The 13,001-nt window shown below is 45.1% G+C and overlaps 1 protein-coding gene across 1 annotated transcript in view; it reads right to left on the reverse strand.

The window, feature by feature from the left end:
* Window positions 1-13,001, reverse strand: part of COL4A3 (collagen type IV alpha 3 chain) — a 128,039-nt gene that overhangs the window by 25,648 nt on the left and 89,390 nt on the right. The window contains exons 26-34 of the mRNA XM_028509391.2: window positions 12,422-12,590; window positions 10,417-10,509; window positions 9,485-9,589; window positions 7,782-7,879; window positions 7,065-7,215; window positions 6,617-6,730; window positions 4,766-4,933; window positions 1,222-1,311; window positions 745-879 (exon numbers count right to left, since the gene is read on the reverse strand). Coding sequence (XP_028365192.1) covers window positions 745-879; window positions 1,222-1,311; window positions 4,766-4,933; window positions 6,617-6,730; window positions 7,065-7,215; window positions 7,782-7,879; window positions 9,485-9,589; window positions 10,417-10,509; window positions 12,422-12,590 — 1,123 coding nt within the window. The remainder of the gene's footprint in view (window positions 1-744; window positions 880-1,221; window positions 1,312-4,765; window positions 4,934-6,616; window positions 6,731-7,064; window positions 7,216-7,781; window positions 7,880-9,484; window positions 9,590-10,416; window positions 10,510-12,421; window positions 12,591-13,001) is intronic.

A 13,001-nucleotide genomic window follows, 5' to 3' on the forward strand; every position in this document is an offset into this window, starting at 1 on the left:
TTTACTCTTCTGTGAAAGTTTGATCTGCACATATTTCACTTTACCTAGCAACTCTCTCTTTTTCTAAAATTACTTGGGACTAAAATGGGTCAAGAAGATCATAAGGCAGGCTTTCTTAAAATTTGATTTGATATTGGCTATATTGATCATATAACAAAAACTGTCATAGAAAGTACTCAAATAACTTAAAATAATTTGATTGTGTTTAAACTTTAACCTAATAACTACACCTAAGAATTAACAGCATTCTAAAGTATTAATTTTCAATTACAACAAACTTCCTTTTTTTAGTAATTATTCTCCGAAGGATTCTGAGCATGAGAAGTAGTTTTTGGATGCAGTGAGAAAGCTTCATCCTGACAGTTGATGGAATATAGCGGAATTTGGGAGGGAGGTTTTTAAATGGAATTTCCCAAGGGTTTACTTTTCACCTTACTTGTCACATAGGGGATATGGAGGCTTATGATTTAAAAACTGACTAGTGAAAATGTAAAAACAGCAGACCAAAATGCAGAAATGACTTAGAAATAAAAAGTTATGCGTCAAAGAGGCAACGCATTATTGCACAAAGCACATGAGACCCGGTTCTAGTGCAGGCTGGGCCACCAACTGGCTGTGTGAGCAGGGATAGGACACTGGCCCTCATCACTGTCCTCATCTGCCAGCCAGAAGGGCCTGCCCGGGTAATCCTTCGTGTCAGAATCAGCTCTGGAGTTGTGGTTCTACATGCAAGGCCGTCCGTACCTTTGAGGCCTGGTTCTCCTTTGTCCCCCAGGAGGTGGGATATCTGAGACGGCCCGGGGGGGCCTTTAGAGCCTTTGTCCCCCTTGGCTCCTGGGGGTCCTCTCTCCCCCTTTGCTCCTGGAATTCCAAGGCTACCTATAAGACAGGAAAGTAAACACAACAGTTCCTTGATTCTTTAAGTAGTTCATAAGGATTCAAAAGTTTACCACGATTACCATGAAACAAAACAAATAAGCCAAAAAGCTTAACAGGGCTGAGACCTTCATAAGTAGTTCCCCCAGACAGGCAGGTATGTGAAGGTAGCATGTAAGCCCGCAGGGGAAACCATGATCCCATTCAAAAGGGAAAAATGGAACATGGGAAACAGCAACATCAAATGCATGGTTCTCCTAGGACTGCTTTCCCTTCAGAGAGTAAAATGCAATTTACTCCGCTGTTCCTTCCCCTGGAGATCTGGGAGGCCTCACCATCACTCACCCCTCTGTCCCGGGGGGCCCGGGCTCCCAGGAGGCCCCGGGAGGCCGATGTTGCCAGGAAAGCCCATCATCCCAGCCACTCCTCGTTCACCTGCGGGAACAGAGGGATGCAGGCAGCCCGCAGGCAGCAGGAGAAAAGCAATAAAATAAACTGTACTTAGTTTATAAACTATAGTAAGCTTCAACTCCACCAAACAAAATAAACCATACTTGGAAGGCGAGACTGGGCGTGGAAGGAATGGTTTCTGTAAACAGGAAAAGAACCGTATGTGTCCGGGAGACAGGTCAGTGAACCGTCTCTGTCACCTCAGAATGTGACGGCCACCGGCAGCAGGTCACGTTTGTGGGCAAGGACAGAAAATGCTTACGTTTTGGACCTTTCCCTCCTCCCAGTCCATGACCAGTCGCTCTCTGCTTACTCCCTTAGTGTAGTTCCTCCATAGCAGTCGTCTGGAGTTGAGCTTGTAACTAATGCCTGTGTTATTGCCCCCTCCCCCCCACCCCGTCGGAGGTGGGGTCTTGTCCACTGATGTGCCTCCAGGGCCTGGGCCCGTGCTGGCTCGTGATACCAGCTCAGTCACAGGAATGCAAACATAATTTGCAGATTAAGTTGTTATTCTGGGCTCTTCTCTAGAGGAAAGGTCAGTGGGGTTCTGTGCCATGAAGAGAATATTGGTATACTCTTCCCAAACATTTAAACTATAAGAATAGGGATGAAATAAAGTGCATGATAAGGGGACACTATGAATAACGATTTTACATGCCAGTACATTAGATACCAACTTAGAGAAAATGGATGGACTCCTCAAGAGGCACAGATGGACACAACTGACTCAAGGAGAAACAGAAACATCTGACTACACCCATAACAAATGAAGGAACTGAATTAGTATTTCTTTTTAATTAACACAAAGAAAAGCCCAGAACTTCAAAGCCCAGACTTCATTGGTAAATTCTACCAAATGTTTTAAAAATATCTGTTCTTCATAAACTCTTCCAGAAAATACAAGAGGAGGAGAAACACTTCCTGTCTTGTTCTATAAAACCAGCATTCTGAGCCCTGGCTGGCATAGCTCAGTGGATTGAGTGCGGGCTGCAAACCAAAGTGTCACAGGTTCGATTCCCAGTCAGGGCACATGCCTGGGTTGCAGGACATAACCCCTAGCAACTGCACATTGATGTTTCTCTCTCTCTCTCTCTATCTCCCTCCCTTCCCTCTCTAAAAATAAGTAAATAAAATCTTTAAAAAAACCAAAACAAAAAAACCCAGCATTCTGATTCAAAACCAGGCAAAAACATCCTAAGAAAAAAGACAGACTAGTTTCTCTTACAAAAGCACAGGTGCAAAAACTCTGAACAAAAGACGAGCAGATATATTTTAGTGGTAACATATGAAAGGGATTCCTCAGCAAAAACAGGCACCTCCTGGGTCACTGTGAAATGGGATCATCTCGTCACCACGGTACCCCTGCCCTCCAGCCCCTTACGTGCCTCTCACAAAACTTCCACTCACTGAAAGGGAAGCACAGAGACAAAAGCCTGTGCCCACGTCCAGTTCAGACAGCCACCTTAAAGGGGAAGGTGGAAGAAAAGAGTGGAAGAAAAAAAACACAGATTCCTGGCTTCTTCCCATCAAAACAGATAAACGCTGTGCTTGCCTCCTCCAACTATGTCAAACTTGCAACACAACTACAGAGCTACTACTGTTCAGGACTGCCTGGGATCTAGCGGAACAGAAGTCCTACAGCTAAGGGTTTAAAGGAGTGGCCACAGTGAGACTGGTAGGAGGGGAGGAGACAAGGAAAGGGCTGGTCCCACACCCACGCGGCAGATAAAAACCAGGAGGGCTATCTGGGCAGTGCAGGTCCTCCCAGAGGAGTGAGGAGCCCCAGCCCTGCACCAGGACCCCTGTCCCGGGTTCTAGTGCCAGGAGGAGAAATCCCGTAACTTGTGGCTGTAAACACCAGAGAGGATTGTGGCTGACAGGGTGGGCTTCTAAAGTCCCAGGGCTTCCTGTTAAAGCGCCCCCACCCTGACTTACTTGGACTCAGCTCCTCTGAGCTTCAGCACCGGGCAGCAGCTCAGAGGGTGCCCAGGACAAACGGGAAGGAACTGAATTGTCTGGCTTCAGGGTGTGGGCTGGAGGGCTGGCTTTCTCCCAGACACCAGAAGTGCAGCAGAAGCCTCTATTGCTGAGCCCACCCCTCCCCATCCTCCTCCTCCCCTACCCCCTCCGAGTCTGCAGACTCCATAGCTGAGTTTCCATCAGCCTGGGTCACCCTGCTCAGCATGAACTGGGGATTCCCTGAGACCCCACCCAGCCAGCTCCTGGGCCCACCCAAGCACTTCCAGTCGCTTTTCTGTACAAATGGCCTGTTTTGATTCATGCTGCGGATTTTTCTAAAACCTCCCGAAGGTTCACTAACCCCAAACAAGCAGCCCCTGGCCTCATTGTGCCCAGTTCCTCTTAGTAAGTGGCCCCAGGCCCAGCTTGTCAATGGATTAAATGCTTCAGTCAAAAGGCCTCAGGTGAGGTCTTTTGTTTCCATATTTCATGAAAATGGAAAAAAAACAGCAACCCTGGGATAGCAATACTTATATCCGATAAAATAGACTTTAAAGCAAAGCCTGTAAGACAAAGAGGAGCCCAGCAATTCCACTTCGGGGTATTTACCTGGAGAAGCCCCAAACACTAACTTGAGAACACAGAGCCATCCGTATGGTCACTGCGGCATTATTTACAGCAGCCAAGACATGGAAGCAACCTAAGTGTCCATCAGTAGATGCGTGGATAAAGCAGTGGTGCGTATGTACGATGGAATATGACTCAGCCATAAACAAAAAACAGACAGAAAACTTGCCATCTGCAGCAACACAGATGGGCCTAGAACAGTGATGGTCAAACTTTTTCATCTCAGGAGCTAAAATTCTGACCAAAAAATAGGTATAATTTTGATACATTCCCACTGGACAGCTATGGTTGTGTTGCCTGTTGTCATTTTCTTGTTTGACCATCTCAGGGAACCGAGGGCAGTGCCCCTGACTAATAATCAGGTGCTGCATGTATTTTTTAAAGTTCTTGTGGCGTGCTGGCTGGAAATCGCCAGCCTAGAGGGAATCGTGCTGAGTGACATAAATCAGACAGAGAAAGACAAATGCCCTATGATTTCACTTATATGTGGAATCTAAAAAACAAAATAAATGAACAAACAAAACAAAAACAAACTCATAGGTACAAAGAACATTTTGATGGTTGCTAGGTGGGTGGGAGGTTCGGAAGATGGGTAGAAAAGGGGGAAGGGATTAACAAGTAAAAATCGGTAGTTACGAAACAGTCACAAGGATGGAAAATACAGCATGGGGAATATAGTCAATAATATTGTGATAACTATGGTGTAATGTGGGTATTAGATTTGTCAGGGTGATCACTTCATAAGATATAGAAATATCTCATCACCATGTTGTCACCTGAAACTAATATAATATTGTATGTCAACTGTAATCGGAAAATAAAAATAAATAAATAAAAGCACAAGAAAGGATACCTGGTGGCCCTAAAGATCCTCGATTTCCTGGGTATCCTTTTTGACCAGGTGGTCCCATCTCGCCTCGATGACCTGGCATTCCTGGTGGGCCAGGTTCTCCAGGAAGGCCTGACCTATCCATGCCCGGAATCCCTGGGTCTCCTTTCAGCCCTGTTTCGCCTTTTCTGCCTGTACAAGAATGAAGGAAAGAAGGAGGGAAGGAAGGAATGGAAAGAACACACAAGTGCTTTCCCCACTGACTCCAGAAATAATTAATGGCTGTAAATATTTTGCCTTGTGAATCTGGGCTCAATAAAACACACACTTATCAAATTGACTGATTGGTTGGTTGGTTGGCTTCCCCTCCCGTAAGAATTGGAAGATCCCTCTGGCTCTACCATCCTGTTTCAATGGTGCATGCAGTAGTAAAAGTGTAGAACTTAGATCTATTTTCTGGTCCTGCAGGCACATCCTGGGACTGCACTTAATGACTGCTGCTCAGTCTGTACCTTGCAGAGCATGCTCAGTGCCCCTCACACGGAGCGAGCCTCTGCAGACCATGAGAGCGCCGTTGCAACAACGAATGCCTCGGCCGAAGATTTGTTTGCGAACAGGCAGTGGTAGGTACGCTAGGCATTAGCTGAGTTCTAAAGGAGTTTTCCCAGAAAGAGTTCACACGTCTGATTGAAAGGAGCCAAAAAAGATGAGTAAGTTTCCCATCATCTGGACTCTCTAGTCTGCATAATTTAGGTTTATTTTTATACCCTTTCTTTTAGATTGATTTAAAGCAATCAACTACATATGAGATCTGTCTGGGAAAAGTCAAGCCTTTGTTAATATAATGAGGATAGTTTGTTCGACATTGATGTAACCTGGCAGCCAAGGAGAGTGGACTGGAGTGAACAGGAGTAAGCCATGATGACCTCACTGTACTAGTCAGTGGGGTCAGTAGACACTGTTGAGTGAGCATGTGTACTGTGTGACCGTCACATTCAAAATGACCGAGCGAGTAGAGCAATGAATCTGCATCAGGTTTTGCATTCAGCTTGAACATTCCTCCACGGAAACTATTCGGATGATTCCGAAGGCCACAGCTATGGGCAACTGGTGATTGGCAGCTTCATCACAACAAAGCGCCCACTCCTGCATCACGTCTTGTGCAGAGTTTTTCATGAAACATGAAATCAGCCAGGTGACTCAGCCTCCCTACAGCCCAGGTTTGGTGCCCTGTGACTTCTGGCTTTTCCAAAAACTCAAATCACCTTTGAAAGGGAAGAGATTTCATTCAGACTATTGATGAAATGCAGGAAAATATGATGGGGCAGCTGATGGTGACTGGGAGAACTGTGTGAGGTCCAAATTGTGCCTACTTTAAAAGGGACGGAGGCGTCATTGTCCTATATACAATGTTTTTTGTATCTGTTTTTTTCTTCAATAAATGTCTCTATTTTCCACATTATATGGCTGGGTACCTTCTGGACAGGCCTTGTTTAACAGAAAATTCACTCTATTTTAATAATAAAGATAAATAAATTTACCACCTTAATATATTTATAAAGGTAAAACTTTTTCTGAGAGTTTATATGTATATACATATATGTGTAAATCTACATCTACACACATATTTAGCATTTATATTTTCTCACAAGACACAAGCCAACTCACTATAATACCTGCATGTCTCCTACTCTACAGGTGGTTCTCACTACAACAAATCCACGACAGCCAGGCTTATTTATGCTTCGTACCATTTCCCACTGAACAGTGGTCAGGGCTTGTGGCGGGACAGTCTCTACGTCACACAGCAAAGCACAGAGCAGGAGCCCCATGGCACTTGCCCTTCTAGTGACAGGTTTTGAGGCCCCCCCTTACCTTGTTGCCCTTTCAATCCATTTAAGCCTGGAAGTCCTGGGTCTCCCTTGGGACCCTCTATGCATCTTCCGGGGAGTCCTTTTTCTCCAGGAGGGCCAGGCGGCCCTCGGTCCCCTGTAAAAAGAGAGTCCCAGAATATATTCAGGAGCCAATACTCAAGGTCCTGGTATTGCTAGCCCAAGCATTATCCTGTAACTTCTCCCCCCTTAGATCAGATCAATACTTAATACCATTAATAAGCCTTATATAGAGGATACTCATTAAGAAAGAAAGAAGGAACAGAGGTAGAGCAACGATGTTGAATGGAAAGATAATTAGGCCCTACAGGTTCTACTTATTGATCTAGGACTCTGTTGGAGAATTCTTCACCCCTAGAGCACCTACACATTCAACCTGCTGCATTGTAGCTGAGCTCAGGGGAGAAAGGTAATCGCACTTGCTATTGTACCTCGTGGTCCATCAAGCCCTCCAGTTCCTGGAATTCCAGGGAGACCTGGAAATCCAGGGAGTCCAATTTCTCCATTTTCCCCAGAATTGCCTCTTTCTCCTGGAAAACCTGGTGTTCCTGGTTCTCCAGGCATGGCTAGTCCTGGTTCTCCCTATAGCACAGAAATCATGTTAGTTTTGCTAGATCATGTTTCTAACTCCTTACTGGCTATTGGTTGGTCTTTCGGGCTCTGAACTTGAAGCTGGTATCTCCATCATGGGGGTTCTAGGTCCCTTTCTTTACAGTCATTGCCATTCTATCAGCTCGCCCTTTCAACTCTATTTACTGACTTTTTAACATTAAATAATGCTGAACAATTCTTTCGGGCCTCCCCTTTTCCAGAACGCTGTGGGAATTTCTATAAACAGTCAGAATGTCTCTACTTTTTTTCTCATTGCTATCTACGTCTCTTTCTAGAGTTCTCCCATTTTCAATATGAATGCTCCTGAAGATTAAGGAAGAAACAGAAAAGCAAACCGGTCTTCTAACACCTTCCATTTTCCTTTCTAAAAGGGAGGGATGGTGTGGGAAACTTTAAAAAAATTCATCCCCTTTGTCATCTGCAAATATATTGACAATTTCTGCACACAGAGCCTCCTGCTGGCAGGAACATCCTAACTAACAACTGGCATTGCTCCTCCCCTTCCCCATTCCAGTCTGATTTTAGTTCTCGAAGACCTTGGCTCCTGGCCGGCCCGGCTCTCCAGGTGCCCCCGGCTTCCCCGCTTCTCCAGGGCGACCTGGCGATCCTTTCCTTCCTGGAAAACCTCGGTCTCCTACAGGGAAAAAATAATAAAGGTTGTATAATTAGTCCTCTTAGAAGATTCTGGGTGGTATGTCTTACTTTACCAAATGTTTTTATGAGGCAAGTGGCTGTAGATGTTTTCACGAAAGTTTGAATGTAGAGAAAGCCAATGGCTGAATTAGCAATTAAAAAATTCAATTCCAAATCAGATTACATTGGTTCCCAAGTTTTGAAGTTACTTTCTCTATTTTTGTTGTCCAGTGCCATTGCAATTTCGATTCCGTATTTTTTTTTAAACCACTGATCTTGGTTGACCATTTGGCTGACTTTTTCTTTTTTAAAGTACATTTTACATTGAGTGTACAGCCAAAAATGTCTTTACATGTGTGTGTATATGTCTATCTATGAAAGCATGACCCAGATCAAGATGCAAAGTGTTTTTAGTACTCAACTAGCCTTTCTCGGCCTGGGTTGTCCAAGAGAACTATTTCTACTGCCCTGCGGCAGCCACTGAATGGGATGAGTTAACTGCTCTACTATGCACTTGTGGTGGGAGAACTGATGAAGAAGTCACACACATTATTTTTGCTGTTTTGCGGTTCAGAAAACGAAACTCTAATGAAGCAATGCTGCCTTCAGAGAGTCCCTTTGTGCCCCTAGTTTGACCAGTTTTAAGTAACAGTGAGTTCATGGGGTTCATGAGACGTCACTGGGGAATGTTTGCTCTCCGCCTTCCAGGAGCTCTGAGGCCAGCGCTGGTGCCCATGGGTTAGTGTCTCCTTCCAGAAGGCGGCTCCGTAGGGGATGCGGCTGTCTCCACGTGGCATCCGAGAAATCACAGCCAAAGCCGTTCGTGGGGCCACGTGAAAATTCTGATTACATTTTTTCTTTCAAATACTCATAAACTGGGATCAATATTCCCACGTTTGGGCACAATTGATGTAGGATAAACACCAATGACACACTAATTTAAGAGGGGAAGCACCGAAAATGGATTCTATTTGACCAACACTTTAAATGACATTGAAACAAACATAAAATCATTGTAAAATCTGAAGTTCTGTGTGACAGTCCAGTTGCCCTGGACAGGACATTGATGTGGCTGTCAGTGGGGAGCCTCAGGGTCACCGTTCAAGTTCTCAGCATGTGCATTTCTCTGGAGTGTCCCCTGGGACGAGAAACAGCACTTTTTTTTTCCCTAAAGGAAAATAACCTCTGTGATTTATTTTGGAGAGTATAAGGAAATCAGCTATGTACGATTGAATAGTTCTTTTTTTTATCAGAAAAGAAATGTATAAAGTGAAGAAATGCATACATGTAAGAAATGCAGGCATCTATTAAGAAGAAAAGAAAGAATTCATCGTAATCCTATTATTAAGAAGAATTGCTTTGGTGAATTTCCTCCCAGTTTTTTATATGCATGAAAAATATGATGGAGATGAGACGGCATGCATCAAAGTGAAATAAACCTTTTTACCCAACATTATTGTAAGATTCCCTCCCCCCCCCCCATTTTAAGCCTGATGGAACACATCACCTTAAAGGATATTAGGCATGTTTCTCATGTTCTGCGTTATATATATTTATAGTTTCTATGTGTCCACAAGGGACCTATGTTTTAAGTTTGTGAACTTACCCTTGGGTCCAGGGGGCCCAGGGAATCCAACTCCTGGAAGTCCTGGATCGCCGTCAGGCCCGGGAACACCGGGGTCGCCATATGGTCCTTGGGGTCCAGGGAAACCTTGACAACATATCCATGTACAAGTGCACATCAGTGGATTTCCTTTCTGTTGCCTGAGCGCCGAGTACCCAAGTTCCCACGTCACCCCAGATGTGTTTGGGGGTTCAGAAATAATTTCACCATAACCCCAACTTCCTCCCCATTCCTATCCAATGGACTAATCATTAGGAACTGCAAACTTTGAAAATATAATTTAACTCTTAAAAAGAAATATTCTAGCCCTGGCTGGTGTAGCTCAGTGGATCGAGCGTGGGCTGCAAACCAAAGTGTCACAGGTTCGATTCCCAGTCAGGGCACATGCCTGGGTTGCAGGCCACGGCTCCCAGCAACCGCACATTGATGTTTCTCTCTCTCTCTCTCTTTCTCCCTCCCTTCCCTCTCTAAAAATAAAAAAATAAATAAAATCTTATAAAAAGAAAAATATTCTAGCTATTTTGAACTATATACATCTCCCTCCATGCATGCAAAATTAAGTTTCAGACCACATTGCCAAAGAAGTTAAGTTTTCCAATGAATAAGCGGTGGGCACTGCGGTAACCACAGGCAACCAACCATTCCTTGCTCCTCCACCAAAAACCATGAGGAGTGTTCTGCTTGCCAGTTCATCCAGAGTAACTGTATCAACTCTCTGTTGGACTCAGAAGCACCAGTGGGAATTAACTGGGAGAGCTTCAAAGGGCAACAGCGACTCCCCTGCCTGCTGGCTGGCTCTCTGGCAAAACTGGCCTGTAGAATGTACTTGTTCCCTAAAGCGGGGACAGTGTTGTCCCAGCAAAGTCAAGGAGCAGCTGATGCTGTGCACCAGGCTTGGCCAAGGGGATACTCACCAGGTGGACCTTGGGGACCGGCACGGCCTGGGGGCCCCGGAGGCCCCGGGGGCCCGGGGACTGGAGTTGAAACACCGACTTCTCCTCTAGGGCCTTAAAAAATCATGACCATAAGATTCGTGTGCATACTGAAGCTTTTCTTCATTCAGAAAGAAAATACAATATATATAATAAATGAGACGATAATGAAGAGTTTACAGACACATTCCAAGGAATCTGGAAAACTGTGCCTGCTTACATAGACTTCAAACCTGGCTTCAAGGTGACCTGCCCGGAGAAATTTTCCTATTCAATTGACAAATATTTATAAGCCCCTGTTGTTATCTAAGCCTCATTTTAATGAATAGCCCAGCACGCTGGTTCATTGGAAAGGAGCCTATTCTAAACATAATTCACAGTATAAATTCTGCTTAGGTATTGATGAGTACTGGTAGGACACTTATTGACTGGGTAACTAGTTTTCACGGGAAGACAGGACAGTATATGGCACACACCATGAAATGGAGCTGATCTGGGCTTGAATCGTGGCCTCGCTCTTTGGAAGGTCTGCGAGGCCTCACTCTTTGGAAGGTCTGCGAGTCTAACCTCCCTGACAAGGTCCTCATGTGTCCCTGTGGAAATGATGCCTGCCCAGCTGGTTAAGACCTGGGCTGATGTTCTGACCGCAGTGGCCAATATTAAAAACACAGTAGTGATTAGTATTGTATATGTAAGTGTGTGTGTATACACACACACACATATATATACATATATATACATATATATATGAAAATATGATGATAATATATTTTAAGACATTGGAGTGCTTCACTAAAGATCCACAGTCAGAAAGAGCAGAAGAGGGTCTGAAGATGGGTGACAAGAAGAGGGTTGAGCTAGTTCTTCCTGTCAAGGGCCACACAGCAAAGAATTTCGGTTTGTGCATCCACAAGGTCATGTCAGAGCATGAGCGCAGCCAGAGAGAGTATGTTAGTGAGCTGTGGGGCTGTGCGCCACTGACACTTTATCTGTGGATGCCGAAACCCGAATTCCACAGAATTTTCACATGCTGCAAAACAGTGTTCAAAAGTTTTTCCCAATCATTTAAAAAAAAAGCATTCTTAGCTCTTGGACCACACATAAACAAGTGGCGAGGTAGATCTGGGCAGCAGCCTCGAACGTGAGGCACAGAGAAGAATGCATTCCATATATAACCATAAAATAAGGTGTGCATACGTGTGTGGACAGACATGCATGCATGCATGCTATTTATACGTGAATACTCTGGGGATGACCACTCAAAACTTTTTATCCAGGGAGGGATGCCATAGAAAGATTAGGAGACCACTGGCTCACTGGGTCTAGCCCTTTACAGGGATTTAAGGAGTAAAGCTCGGCGGGGGTGGCGTTACTTATTTAGAACTGTCAGTAACATGCGCTTCTCCTATTCCACCTCGTTCTTTGCCACAGATGAACACTGAGGATCGGATCCCTCCTGAACCCAGCCACTCCGTTGGGGACACGTGGATCCTAAAGTTACTGGGTCTTTAAAACTATTACGAGACAAATGTTCTTCATTTGCCCTGGCTGCTTTGAAGTTTTCTTTATACACGGCTTACTAGGTTATCAATTGAAATGGACAAATCTGCGATAACATTGGTGGACCCTTGAGATCTAAAAGAGGCATCTCAAGATCAATCAAGTTCATAGGTTTCTGGTTCCCCTTTGTTTACAGTAACTGACTTCCACTCATCCCTCAGGGTCTGTGCATTCCATATTCTTATTATGCCAGTAATGGATACAGACTGTCCTAGGAAATTTTGGCTGAATTGCTCAGTAACAGGAAAAAAATAGGTTTTTTCTCTAATATGTCCTATATGTTCTTTCCAACTGTCTATAGCTTGACATGTTCTACTTATTAGAAACAAGTTCCTATATATCCACTGGTCTTCAGGGGGTTCCACTGGCCCTAGGAACCACCACCCCACCCCACAGGAAAACAGGACTGGAAAGAAAACTAACCAACCGGCTTCTCCAGGTGGTCCACGGGCTCCAGGAACTCCTTGGGCGCCCTTTGGACCAGGCTCTCCTTGCGGTCCGTAGCCTGGTGGGCCAGCTGGTCCTACGGGTCCTGGGGACCCAGGGATGCCAGGGTCCCCTGGAGGACCCTGGTCCCCCTTCTCACCACGGAGGGCCTGTGACAACAGGGACATGTTTGGACACTTCATTGCAGTCATTCCTCACACAGGTTCACATCACCATGCATGCAGATGCCCTTAGACAGTCACTGAGAAGGTGCCCAATTAGAAAGCAGTTGCCACTTGAAGGGGGTCATTACTACGATGAGGGTGCTCAATGGTTTCTGCGGTTTCGTGCCCTCTGGCATTCAGCCACGTTTCATTCACTGGGAACTCTGAGATCCTCTAGAGATGTCCCATAGCGGGATGCTGCCCATGGGATGGCAGACCCTCCAACGTAGCTCAAATCAGCCGGCAGTTCAAAAGGAAACTGCCGTTAACATGACATGCATGCTAATGGTCCATTTCTAAAGTCAAACCAGGACAGCAAACTTTTATCTGTTTGGTTTTCACCAGGCATTTCCTTTA

This window comes from Phyllostomus discolor, chromosome 4 (genome assembly GCF_004126475.2).
Source record: "Phyllostomus discolor isolate MPI-MPIP mPhyDis1 chromosome 4, mPhyDis1.pri.v3, whole genome shotgun sequence".
Taxonomy (NCBI): domain Eukaryota; kingdom Metazoa; phylum Chordata; class Mammalia; order Chiroptera; family Phyllostomidae; genus Phyllostomus; species Phyllostomus discolor.